At 50.2% G+C, this 12,404-nt stretch overlaps 7 protein-coding genes across 7 annotated transcripts; 3 read left to right on the plus strand and 4 right to left on the minus strand.

Moving 5' to 3' along the window:
- Nucleotides 1-691: 691 nt before the first annotated feature.
- BDV14DRAFT_162701 (Rieske [2Fe-2S] iron-sulfur domain-containing protein) lies at nt 692-1,285 on the minus strand. Its single transcript, XM_073766921.1, has one exon. The coding sequence runs from the start codon at nt 1,195-1,197 to the stop codon at nt 787-789; it is 411 nt and encodes a 136-aa protein (XP_073633171.1). The 5' UTR covers nt 1,198-1,285; the 3' UTR covers nt 692-786.
- Nucleotides 1,286-1,702: 417 nt separating this feature from the next.
- Nucleotides 1,703-3,131, plus strand: BDV14DRAFT_208109 (NAD(P)/FAD-dependent oxidoreductase; the record flags this gene model as incomplete). Its single annotated transcript, XM_073775329.1, has 1 exon — nt 1,703-3,131. The coding sequence occupies exon 1, from the start codon at nt 1,767-1,769 to the stop codon at nt 3,129-3,131; it is 1,365 nt and encodes a 454-aa protein (XP_073633172.1). The 5' UTR covers nt 1,703-1,766.
- Nucleotides 3,132-3,540: 409 nt separating this feature from the next.
- BDV14DRAFT_208111 (Zn(II)2Cys6 transcription factor) lies at nt 3,541-5,501 on the plus strand (the record flags this gene model as incomplete). Its single annotated transcript, XM_073775330.1, has 2 exons — nt 3,541-3,633; nt 3,684-5,501. 2 exons carry the CDS (start codon nt 3,541-3,543, stop codon nt 5,499-5,501), a joined length of 1,911 nt encoding a protein of 636 aa, XP_073633173.1.
- A 460-nt stretch (nt 5,502-5,961) lies between these two features.
- BDV14DRAFT_194915 (uncharacterized protein) lies at nt 5,962-6,511 on the minus strand (the record flags this gene model as incomplete). Its single annotated transcript, XM_073772057.1, has 2 exons — nt 5,962-6,192; nt 6,413-6,511. The coding sequence occupies 2 exons, from the start codon at nt 6,509-6,511 to the stop codon at nt 5,962-5,964; spliced, it is 330 nt and encodes a 109-aa protein (XP_073633174.1).
- A 333-nt stretch (nt 6,512-6,844) lies between these two features.
- Nucleotides 6,845-8,526, plus strand: BDV14DRAFT_208112 (heme-dependent oxidative N-demethylase family protein; the record flags this gene model as incomplete). The annotated part of the gene is made up of 3 exons (XM_073775331.1): nt 6,845-7,422; nt 7,501-7,972; nt 8,031-8,526. Exons 1-3 carry the CDS (start codon nt 6,909-6,911, stop codon nt 8,524-8,526), a joined length of 1,482 nt encoding a protein of 493 aa, XP_073633175.1. The 5' UTR covers nt 6,845-6,908.
- Nucleotides 8,527-8,981: 455 nt separating this feature from the next.
- BDV14DRAFT_194917 (uncharacterized protein) lies at nt 8,982-9,641 on the minus strand (the record flags this gene model as incomplete). Its single annotated transcript, XM_073772058.1, has 3 exons — nt 8,982-9,232; nt 9,291-9,355; nt 9,412-9,641. 3 exons carry the CDS (start codon nt 9,639-9,641, stop codon nt 8,982-8,984), a joined length of 546 nt encoding a protein of 181 aa, XP_073633176.1.
- Nucleotides 9,642-11,049: 1,408 nt separating this feature from the next.
- On the minus strand, nt 11,050-12,246 carry BDV14DRAFT_194918 (uncharacterized protein; the record flags this gene model as incomplete). Its single annotated transcript, XM_073772059.1, has 2 exons — nt 11,050-11,996; nt 12,225-12,246. The coding sequence occupies 2 exons, from the start codon at nt 12,244-12,246 to the stop codon at nt 11,050-11,052; spliced, it is 969 nt and encodes a 322-aa protein (XP_073633177.1).
- Between the last annotated feature and the right edge of the window lie 158 nt (nt 12,247-12,404).

Below are 12,404 nucleotides of genomic sequence, written 5' to 3' on the forward strand. Positions count from 1 at the left end.
GCTTTATTATTGCCTAGAAAGGTAATACATGACCTCGCAAACGCTGGGGGGGTGTGTCGAACTTAGGATACCGCTAGGAACGCTGGTTGGATATTAGTCAGCGCTTGCTCAGTCTTTTAGTCAGCTTACCCCTATTTTGACTGTATTTAGTGCAGTATCGTAGCTAGATTGAATGAATCAGACCTTCATATTCTTCGGGTGGTGTACCAAATATTACGTACGTGGCGAAGTTCGACATAATTCTCCCCCACAACCTTCCAATTATACTTCCCATTCGTCGTCCAAGTCCGATGATAGACGTATTCGTCCAGACTAAAAACCTTCAACCGCTCCTGCTCGTCTGTCCATCTATTCATCTTTTCCCAGGGAATAGAAGGCATCTCCGCCGCAACAAATTTCACCCACACGAAACCGGTCTTGTCGACGTGCGTGTGGATCTTGAAAAGACTTTACTCGCCCGCGTCAAATCCCGCCATGTCCTCGAATTTAGGCGCCTTGGTGAGTTTGCCGTCGAGGTTGTAGGACCAGCCTGTCCGGTTCATTGTCAATACACTGTTACGAATCGTACAGGCCCAGGGGAAGGAGAGGGGAGAATGACGTCTGTATCAGCTACACGCACGTAGCCTACTAAGGAGCGAATGCCTTTAACGATAGGGCTCAATTCTATTGCTTCGATAGACTCTTCTTCACGATATCTTCCTTTCTCTATTGAGGGGTCGAATCCTCAGGGGGTTGGAGTAGCTAGCGGCCACGCCGCTAGTGATCATATGATCTCATAGATTCGTATCATACACTGTTACCCCGGATAGATAGATGAGAAAAGGAGGTGGAAGTACCATCATACCCACAACTGAAAATCGACCTCTTCCCCTGGTCCGGCCCATCCTTGTCAATAAGCGGGTACGCGCGGTGCCGGCAGACATTATGGAATGCCTGGATTTTGCCCTCCTTGTTCTCGATAATGAGGAAGTCGAACCCTGCAATCTCGAAGCGCAGGTAACTTCCCACTTCGGGGAGACGGAGCCGGTGTGTTGTGAGGAGCCAGTGCTTGGAGAAGATGGCGCGGCGCTCGAATTGGTAAAAGAGGGGCTCTGTGTACCAGGAGGCCGGGAGGTTGCCTTCTAGGATTGATTTGTCTGTCTCCTGGGCTTTGTCCTTAGCAGAGGTGGTGAAGCGGTTTTGAAGGGCGCCGAGCATGGTGATGGTGGTTTGATTGGTTGGATTTTAGATTGAACATGCTATTCAGTTGGATATAGAAGCGAGGTGAGGTCTTGACAAAGACACCATGAAAGTTGTTGAGGATATCATTCCCTTTTTATCTCCTACGTTCTCTCCATATATCCTTGTATCAGAAATGCATTGCGAACGCATCCTCACTTGCTGTATGCTGTGCTACTGCTTTAACAGACGTTGTATACTTCGATATAGATATCAGACAGGCACTATCTCCGCAACCCTTATCGATAAGGCTTGGCTTCTTCAAAGGGTTTAGAGCTGAATAAGTTCTTTTTCTAGCCTCGACCCCAACATTCGGAGATCATGCCGGCCATCAAAAGATAGGGCGTGGATCCGAGAGTCTTGGAGGCGATGTTGGAGATAAGTGCAGGTCTCCTCCAATCAGGGCTACAACGCCTTGCTTGTCCCAATACAGTAATATTCTGCACCGGGAGGGGAGCCGAGGTTGTCTAGTATACTATCTAAGCTTATCGCTGCCACTTGATCGTTCTGTAGGTAGCTCTCAAGTTTGTGCGCAGATCAACCGCAAAATGTCTACATCGCCAGACGGTATTTACGAACCAGGCATTATTGACCCGGGCATTCCGGTCGCCAACTCTACGAAGCCGTTTTGGCTCTCGCAGCCTTCAAAAATAAGCAAGCTCCAGTCGCCATGGGTTCAGGAAGCTGATATCATTATCATTGGCTCAGGCATGACCGCCGTGAGCTTAACGCGCTCACTCTACGCTCGCAAACCAGAGGCGAAAATCATCATCATCGAAGCGCGTGACCTTTGCTCTGGCGCAACTGGTCGCAATGGCGGTCACTGTAAGGTCATGAGTCCGGGGGTTTGGTTCGAGAGGCAGGAAGCGTATGGGACAGAGGAAGCCCTGAGGGTGATGCGCTTTGAGCATAGTCATCTGGAAGAAATGGCAAAGTGTGCCAGGGAGAACAACATTCAATGCGACTTGAGACTCCATGAGGGTGTGGACGTCTATCATGACAACCATACCTTTGGACGCGCGGTTCGTGCCCTGGAGGATATGCGGCGCCATGCACCGGACCTTGCAGAGAGGTACACAGTCTACACCTCACGAGCAGACCTCGACGCGAGGCACTGCCCCAAAGAGAGCGTCGGAGCAATTGGCATGCCGTCTGGGTCCGTATGGCCATACAAATTTGTGACGGGGCTTTTCGAAAAGTACGTCGCCGAGAACAACCTCAACATTCAAACAAACACCGTCGTTACTGCTGTAAAGGAAAGCGATGACTTTGCAACAGTACATACAACGCGCGGGACCATGAAATCGCCGATAGTCATCCACGCTACAAACGCCTGGATGAGCCACTTGGTTCCTGAACTGCGACCGTTTGTGTCGCCCGTCCGCGCAAATGTCCAGCGCCATCTCCCTCCCGGTTCAACATCAATTTCCATAGACAACTCCCTGTGGCTCCGCTATGCAGAGCACGACTATGATTATATGGTCCAACGCCCTGACGGCTCGTTTATTCTAGGTCGCGCAAATACTGCTCGCCGCGCGACAAGCGACGATGGCAAAATGGACGTCCTCCCGCAAACACATCTGCGCACTGTTGTCCCAACGTTGGTCAATTTCTGGACAGGGAGTGAAGGCGCAAATACGAAGATTACGCATGCATGGAGCGGTTGCGTTGCATTTACGCAGGACGGAAACCCGTTTGTTGGGAAGTGGCCTGGGGCAGGGCGGAAACATCAATGGGTTTGCGGTGCGTATCAAGGGATCGGCATGGTAAGGGCTTTTAGATCAGCGCAGGCGTTGGCGAGCATGGTCCTGGGTGAGGATTCGAATGGCTCGAGCTCTTTTCCTCGGTCGATGGTTGTAACAAGAGAGAGATTGGGGAGATTGGACGGAGTGGTCAACAGGGCAAAGCTGTAGGCTATCGAGTGGAAGTAGTCTGAAGGTCAGATTAGTGTCAAGCAAACCTTCAATGCCACAACCTTTGAAGCCCTCTTACTTAGTCAAGTTTAGAGTGCCCACATGGCAGATGGGGTAAACATATCCAGGTTTCCAACCAACTTTCATGACGCACAACCTCCCTGGTCACTCCGCACGTTCCTATCTGAATAACGCACAACCTCATTGGCCTAATTACGCCGTCGCCTACAGTTTATCTCGATAGTCGGCTTATCTTGGCCCTATTAGAGGCCGTGATAGGCTGCTTACCCCAACAAGTGCGGAGAAGATGAAGGGATCTTATCCTTCACCTCCGCGTGGCTCTTTGCCGCACCTCACACTTTTGATTAGGTTGGCAATATACCCATAATTCATCGCATTCTAAGTGACAATGGAACATCGTGTCTTCTCTCTTCCGCCGCAAAGACGTCGACGGCCCGTAAAGAAGTCGTTCTTTGGATGTGCGAGATGCAAGGCTAGAAAGGTGAATAACGGATCTTGCCCGAGGTTGACAATAAGATACTAACTTAGCAGGTAAAATGCGACGAGACAAAACCAAACTGTATCAAGTGCAGTGAAAGGGGGTTCACCTGTCCTGGTGTCTCGCAGAAGCCCAAAATCCGGTGGTCAACCAAGCATGAGCGATACCCCAGTGATAACGAGCCGGTACATAGTGGAAGTGTTATTTCGCCACCAAGATTATCTTCAGACACACCGTTGCCATTGTCGTCTGTTGGGGAAATCAGCTTGGGAGAAACAAATGTGTCGGTGGCAGAGTTGGATGCGGTTCCAGCGCTTCCGAATGACTTCCAATTTGGGCTTTGTGATCACGACATCTTGGGACTGTTTGACAGCAATACCCCGGCATCCGACGAGCAAGCAATCTCGCTTTCATGCTTTCAGCGGAATAGTGACGACAATGACGACACTGAAGCTCGAAGAGACAGAAGAAGTCCGGTCCCAACAATCAAATCTCTGGAGCGGATTCTATCGCAATCGCTCCTTCCGGGCCTTCAGTTATTCGACCTGGAGAGCGAGCTGGTGGGAGCCTACTTTACTGTCGTCTGTCCCATATTCTCAACATTTGACTCCGAAGCGAATCTCTTTCGATCTTTCGTGAGCGATAAATGGCAGTATTCCATCTCCATGTTCTACGCCCTACTCAGCATGGCGGCTGCAAAGCTGAAGCGGCGGAAACCTGATATGAAATTCCGGGCTTTGGAGTACCAATCACTAGCCCTGTCAAGTCTCTATGCCGATGCATCTGGGGCATCAGGCTGGACGACCGAGCTTTTATTTGTTGTGCTCATGCTTGGACTCAGTACTTGCTGGCACGACATCACTGACTTGGGAGCTGTGCACCTCCAAGCTATGCAAAGCGCCATGGCAGATGAGGCAGTCCAGCTTCAGCTCTCTTCCGAGCCACATATTCTCGAGTTCTTCCAAACGGCTGTGATTTATTGGGAGATGGTGGTGTGCTCTGTGAGCGATGAGGTCTCACTGTATGGCCACGGCAAGCTAGGGTTCTCACGGCCACGGCCAGATGAGCCCGGCATGAACAATGCTCTGGTATTACAGCCCCGAATGGCACGAATAATGCCTCATCCGTGGGCAGGAGTTGCTTCGGCACCCCAGGAGCTTTTTGCCCGTGTAGCACAGCATATCCGAAAAGTTCGGCCGTTTCATTCCAGGCCTACGCTTGCGGCAGAAACTTTTGTGGAATCCTTGGACAAACTTGATGAAGAAATATGGTCGCTGAACTTGCCCGTGCTCCACGAGATCGTAAATACAGGAGACGAGGATACCCCGGCTATTGATCACCTCCTGCTTGCAGAGGCCTACATGTTTGCTACCCTCTACCAACTATATTATGCCTTTCCCCGCCGCGCCCAACAACGCGCCAAGCGACTCAGAGAAGGTCTTTTGAGTGGAACTCTCGGGGTCATTGGGAACTCTTGGGCAGAGCAACAGGCCAAGACCTGGTCAGCGGTGCTACTTCACGACGACACCAAACAATGGGTTGAGTTTCTAGGTCGTAACGTCATCATGCGGTTGGAGCAAATTCATATTACCTCGGGTACATCATGCGTACACTCGCTTTTACTCCTTGTGGCGGCGGGCTCACTTGCTGTAACGCCGGAGAATGAAGAAAGTGGCGAAGCGCTGGAAATCCTGCGGACGCGACAGTTTGTGCTTGATAGATTGACCCAGCTTAGCGACCTGATGCTCTCTGAGCCTGTCTCGCAGGTAAAATTGGCTGTCTTGGAGGTATTTAAGCTTCTTGATTTTGGGGTCGATGTATTCTGGATGGATGTACTGCATTCAGTAGGGGCAGTCACTGTCATAGGGTAGCCAATATTTACTACTTTCAGGAGACAGTCATATATAATACCTGGATATAAAAAGGATAGGCGCACACTAACCAGGTTTAGATATGAAAAGCGAGATAGCTACGTGATAAGGAGCCAACTTGGTAAATCATCGCGGCGCAGCCACGCAGGAACGACCCTTTACGAATTCGAGAACGATACCAGGCAGATCAAGATGACGGTACATATGGCTGTAGAGTCTGTGGTTGAGATGAATCAAGGTCATTTTGTTTTCTTGGGTTTTCTTTTTACTTGACTTGCCATCCCATTACTCGACGCCTCAAGATGCCTACCTCCAAAGAACCAACCTCTAAAAAGAAACATGTAGAGAGAAACGAAGAAGACATAGCAGCAGATTAACCCGTGCAAACCCCCTCCACTCGCGCGCGAGACTCCGGCCCAGATGTGTTACTGCGGCCTTGGTCATATTGTACACTGTGTGGTCAAGCGGAACGGTCACGACGCGCCCGCTTATACTCCCTACTCCCTGTTATAATGAAGTTGCCGAATCCCTGGTCTTTGAAGATGGGGCCGATGATTTTGGCGCTGTGGATTACCCCGCGCACATTCACGGCCATTTGGGCGTGGTATTCGGCTAGAGATTGTTCGAGGAGCGGTTTTGGGATGGAGATTCCGGCGTTGGCGAGGAATATTCGATTCTTCCAAATTCCCTTCTAATCGCCGATATTGTAGATTCTAGAGCTTCGTAGTCGGATACATCGCATTGCCGATTTACAACCCTCACGCCGCATCTTTGACTTAGTGCTTTGGTTTTACTTGTTAGCTCTGGTGTAGCTGGTTGGTGGTGGATGTTGATCATATGCGCGCCTGCTTCGGCAGGGGCTTCGCTGCGGCGGCGCCTATGCCGCGGCTTGCGCTGGTTATGACGGCTACTTTGTCCTTGAGGAGGAATTGGTCGAGGACGTGGGTTGGAATTTTGGGTGGTGGGCGAGGGGGTGCGCTGTTTAGGCTGTCTTCGTAGGTCATGGACATTGTGGTTTGGTGTTCTTGGGTTTCGTTGGGGGTCTGTCAGTATGGCGGGTGAGTTGGGGTATCTTGATATCGTGGTCTGTCTTCTTCGCCATGTCCCAGTATGCTAGCATGCTCTGATTACCTTGATCTCAATTTCAAGAATGCTAGACAGTTCACTACAGGGTGTAGGTAGCTGGCATGGGCGTGGCACCGGCAGTCGAGTACAAGTTCCCATTCAGGAAATACATCGCGAGCCATTTCTTATTGGACAAAGACGCCGACTGACAGAACAACTCCAAGAACCGCATCAGCATGGATGCATGCATACCACGAGACCTCAAATGGAGATAAGAACGTAAAGCTTAAAATTGTCTTTGAAGCGCACGTACCATCCACTATCCACCCAGCTTGAGCAGACATGGCAACCAACATCCAACACTTCCTTCAAACCGGCCAAGGGCTCTTTGGCCCGGGCCTCACTGAGACCACTCTATTAGGGCTATTTGCCCTATCCGCCACAGTAACACTTCTCTTCCTGAAGCTCTACGGTTTATCCCTCCCTAAGAATCTCGGCACCAGTCTATCGTTTAAGAGCAGCAACAATGGCAAATCCAAGTCCAAGTCCAAATCCAGCTCCGACCCAGACCCAAAGACCCAATTCCCGCCCTCTCGCCGAGATGCCTTATTCCAAGCAGCAAAGACGAACCCAACGGCCGCAAAATACGCAAAGCTCCTCGAATCCAAGGGCTCAAACAATGGACCTACCACAGCAACGGGTTTTACCGAAGCAGACATCAAAGCCCTAGGCCGATTCCCCGATTACTCGGTTCTAAGCGGCGTTCCGAATCCCCAGCCATGTCCCGACTTTGATATTAAAACTGCTTGCTTTCGCCCGTATAGGCCGTTTAGATGGACTTATCATCAGACGATGGGTGAGTCGCTGTTAACCACCCAACTTGAGCTCCAGCTCCAGTAATTCGAGCGATTGCTAATATAATATAAAATTCCAGCGCTCTCAAAATACGAACCCGACTTCTGGGTCGAGCTCGAACAGAACTACTTTACCAGCCTAGAACAGCGCAAGGCCCTCCTCCGGCAACACGGCAACAAAATCCTAAACTACTTTCCAGATCCCGACTCAAGTCTCGCCTGCCGCGAGTTAATGGAAATGGTTCTCCAGAACTTATGTATTCGGTACCCAAGGCAATTCTCTCTGGCGAAGGATAATACAATTTTCATAAACAGGCTCCTTGGTACCACCACTGATTTGACAAGGACGCATCCATTAACAGTACTCTTTGATAATGTCCCCGAGGACTTCCCGATGATGATTCGCGAACGCGAGACGGGGGTTTATCATCTTCGCGCTGGGTTCATATGTTCGAGTATAGGCTGGACATTCGGGACGCATTTTGGACGGCCGCTCGCGGCGATTCATACAGAGGTTAATGATTATGATAAGATGGCCAGATCTATGGATCGGTACGCCACCGTTCTATTCTTCTATATGTTACATGGAAATATCCTAACAAAAAAGTAGATACTTTACAAAAATGCCCACCGACGCCCCCATCCAGCGCGGTGCCTGGTTCATAGAAGACTGGAAGCCGCTCTTTGTAACACCAGAAGAGTACGCCCTGAACGCAGGCACACGCCATTCCGCCTCGGACAAGCAAGTCCCTATAGAGCAGTGCTATCTGCGGGTTGACTGGCAAACATTACGCCGACTTCCTCTAAGCGGTGCAATCGTGTTTAATTTCAAGGCGATTTTCACGCCTGTTACGGAGATGAGAAGCGAGCCTTATATTCCTTCTTTGTTGTATAAGCAGGTTACGGAGGGGAAGAGGCTGATTACGGAGCCGAAAGTGCATAAGCATCTTTTGCCGGTTGTATTGGGGAAACTTAAAGAGTGGAGGGGGGAGCAGGAGGATAGGGGGGTGGTTGTTAGGAATTGGGAGGAGGAGACGCTTAGGGAGAGTCCGTTTTATCCAGGGTGGGAGGGGAGGTGGAGGGAGAGGGTTGGGTTTCAGATTTGATTATCTTTTTTGCTTCAGTAGGAGCATTGGGCTCAGGATATTCTAGCTGGCTTTGGGACAGTGGGACGTATTAATTGACGAGATGAGTGATTGATCAAGACGAAGGTCTAATTTACGACGTGCACTGATTCACTCCAGCTGTATGTATTCTGTAAGGAAAAGTTGCCTGGTGCCCTAATGCATCAAGGTTTATCATCCGGGTTTCAATAGATCGGGTCTTATAAAAATGAATTCTCCCTGTTTGAGGTCAGCAGCGAGATCATACTGTGCCGCCAGTGTCCAAAAATTCTTTCAAAACCAAGTGTGCTGTAGGCCGGTGCTTTCACGGTTCGCTTCCAGCAGCGCGAGCATTGGGAGATTCATACTTCGCATCTTCCCGATATATACTGATTGTAGAATCTGCCACTGACATTCCCTGGCTGGAGGTAGTCCCTGTCGTCTAATATTCGTACTTATTATATTCCTAGTGCATTCATCCGTCGGAAGATCGAGTGGGTGGCGAAATATTCTGCGTCTGGCAAACATGTGCCGATGATACCAGCTATGTGGGCTCTCTCCTGGGTCTGATGCTGCGTATCGGGGGATTTTTGGCCTGTAATATTGCGAAACCAGGCTGCAAGGGGCTTGTAAGTTGTTGGAAGGTTGGCACAGAGAATTATCCCCACGGGCTCCCAAACGAAGCAGATGGGAAGCGGAACATAGTCCCCTGTGCATAAGCGGTTAATTAGCAGGGCTGTATTGAAAGCCTAAGAGGGGTGACGTACAGGTGAGATCATGGGATCTCTGGCAAACGGTACAAACAAGTCGAGCAGCAGTGGTAGCACATGTCCTGTAGTACCATGAGCTTTATCGTCCCTTCACTCAGCTAGGGCAAGAAGAACATACGCCGCTCCGATACTGAAGAGGCAACCCAGGGCAATTTTCTTCCTAGTCGGCACTCTGAGCTTGACAATAGTCGGCAAAGGAAGCACAAATACCCAGAGATCCAACACCAGATTGGATATACCACTGAAATACAAGAACCCTTCAGTAATGCCTTTGGCACACGCTGCTGGTAACATCAATTCATCCGCCTCAAGAGGTTTACAAATAAAAGCAAGCCAAACGATTTCCATAGCGATTACCCAAGCAATGGCAAGGACAGCTGTTGTGGCTATGACTCTCCGTAGGATCATTGATGGAAAAGCTCGATAATATAGTGCGAGAATGGAGAGCTTTATCAGTTTAAGACGATGGAATCCACGAGAACAAGGATGAAGTTGCCCAGATCATAGATCGCGAGATCGTCATTAGACACTGATTCGATGTGTTTCCCCGTCCCATGCGAAGCCCCTGTTTGAAGTATTGCTTAGTATTCATTTATTGTAAGATTCTCCCCGCATTCAACCTACCTGTTGCCAGCGAGAGGATGCAAAGTCCAGCACTAAAGATCTAGTCCCAGTCGGTCAGTTCCTGGGTTTATATTGCAGAGTCAATCCCTCGCATCGTTGCCCCGATCATAAGGTAATCATCAAACAGCAGTGCTTTCTTATGGTGGCATGTTTGGGCCCAAATCCGCAAGCTAGTCGAGACAATCTCAATGGGTATAGGAATAGAGTAGGCGACATAAACCTCGGTAACCCTAGTTTAGGCCAGATAGCCAGGGTCTAGCGTGTCCATTACGCCCGTTCCTTGAAATTGAAATAGAGAAGTGGATGTTTCAAGGTAATATAAAAGCTGATAACGCCCAGCAATCCATCTGCAGTTCATTCTTTGTCTGAGATTGAGCAGGGTTAGGATCTTCAACCGTAGCGCCAAATCCCAGATCTAAAGTACCAATCTAATGCCTTTTCGCAACGCCTCAATATTCAGAAATAATCAATCGGAATCAGACGCCCACGTCCGTGACGCTTGACCAGGGCCTGCGCAATGTGCGGTAACAAAGTTCGACCGGGAATATGATTCAGGCAGATTGAGCATCAATAGTCCGGCGCTTGCCGCTCCCAGGGGACAGGTATCGTCTGTGCTTCTCGACACCTCAGTGCTTGGGTGGCGGAGAACCCGTCGAATGATGATAAGCATCTAAGGATAAGGTAGACACAAGTCATAGCCGGGTGATGGAGGAAATCTCCGTTTGAGACTCATTCTGGGTCGCTCCTGCCCTCGGCGCCGATTAGGATATTTTCGCGAAGGATGGAAGGAACGATGGGGAGCCGTTAATTTTTGGAAAGAACAAGCGGCCGCGCTTCTTGCTCCAAGGAGAACTCTGGGAATTGAGGTGATCAAGCGAACTGGAAGCCCAGCCAGACTCTTCCGATTAGGGCTATGGCTCCACTTTCCGAAAGATGGATGCTCCAAGGTACGCCTGGTGCCTTGGTGAAGATCTATGCCCTGTCAGTTGTTGAGGTACTTGAACTGAGCGCACACGTCTAGACATCTAATAAGATATTTCATTCAAAAAAACCAACAGTTCAACGCCAGCTACAAATTACCCTAGTACTCCCTTCCGTCCCTAAAGCGCCTGTTCCATCCAGTGTCCAATTTTCAAAAATTCTGCATAGCGTTGAAGCCATGGTGGTTGTATTCATCGCTGCTGACATCACTTCCGACTTCTGACCAACTGGCAGGGGTAAGAGCGTCATGGAATGAGCCCTCAAAGTCACTGATGTTCCCATCGGATGAAGCGTCTACTGCGATGTGACTGAAGTTGTCAGCTGTCGACGGCGTTGGTGGCGTCACTGGACGGCTTTGGTTTTGGTCAAACCGCAAGCCTTCGAGATCTGAAAACGGAGAACGAGCATCCAAGTTTCCGCTAGCGACTGACTCTGAATGCACATATATGACCTCGGAGAATCCTCCCTCGGTGTGACTAGATGAGGATGATCTCGGTCGCTGATTGTCAGCTGGGTGCGCCGAAATCATCGACATGTCGTTGGACATTTCAGAAACAGGGGTAAAAGCATCGGAAACGGATGAAGCGCGGCTCCGTGAAGCTGGGATAGAAATTTGCAGCTTGTCAGACGCGGCCATCGGCTCTGCATCGTAAAGCACGGTCGAATCTGCGGCTGGGTTGTCTGGTTGTTTGCCTCGTTGGACGGGCTGCGAAGCGCCAAGATCCACTGCCGTCGACCTTGCCACCGAGTTACCTTCGTCACGACTTTCCAAATAGCCATTCTCATCTACGAGTGTATCAAACGTTCCAAGTGAGTCGTTAGATCTTGTTTTCCGGCGCTCTTCGAATAGACTTCGTCTTCGCTGGATCTCTTCCCGAGCTATCCGTCTTCGCTCCTCCGCGGCTGGGCCGATCTCCTCCATCATGGAGATATCGTGCCCGCGTGAAGCGTCAATATCACCGGGATGGAGTTCATCTCCGAGATTGTGTAATGTCATCGCCAGCTTCCGGCGCGAGTTGTCGATCCATCGTCGGAACTGAGGAGATTCGTAGACCGCGATGCCGGCGGCAACAAGCGCCGCCACGCCAATGATGATTCCTAGCTGCCATCAGCACCCAAATCAAAGAACATTTCATGCAGTCAAGTTAACAAGTCCTCTGAGCATCTGAAATAGAGACCAGCGCCAGTCTTCTTCTAAATGAAGGATCCCATTCGAAGAGCCATACATCATTGCTGATAAGCAGACCGCCCCCGTAGGCAAGTATGGGGTATAGCGGAGCTGGCGGAGCTGGCGGATAGGCCGTCCAAAGGAAAGCAGCAACATACCTTTTGCAACCGGAGCCGGCATCTTGTCAAATACCACTTCCTAACCCCTTTGCTGCGAGACCGAGAGACTCCGGGGAAGAAGGCAACAGCTTAAGTACCGTCAGACCATCGGCGCTTTCCCCGCTGCGCCTCCACGTGACCTTATCAGGACCCTTATCTTTCTGCCCTACTATTCGACCG

This window comes from Aspergillus stella-maris (assembly GCF_047715825.1).
Source record: "Aspergillus stella-maris strain CBS 113639 unplaced genomic scaffold BDV14scaffold_2, whole genome shotgun sequence".
Lineage (NCBI taxonomy): Eukaryota > Fungi > Ascomycota > Eurotiomycetes > Eurotiales > Aspergillaceae > Aspergillus > Aspergillus stella-maris.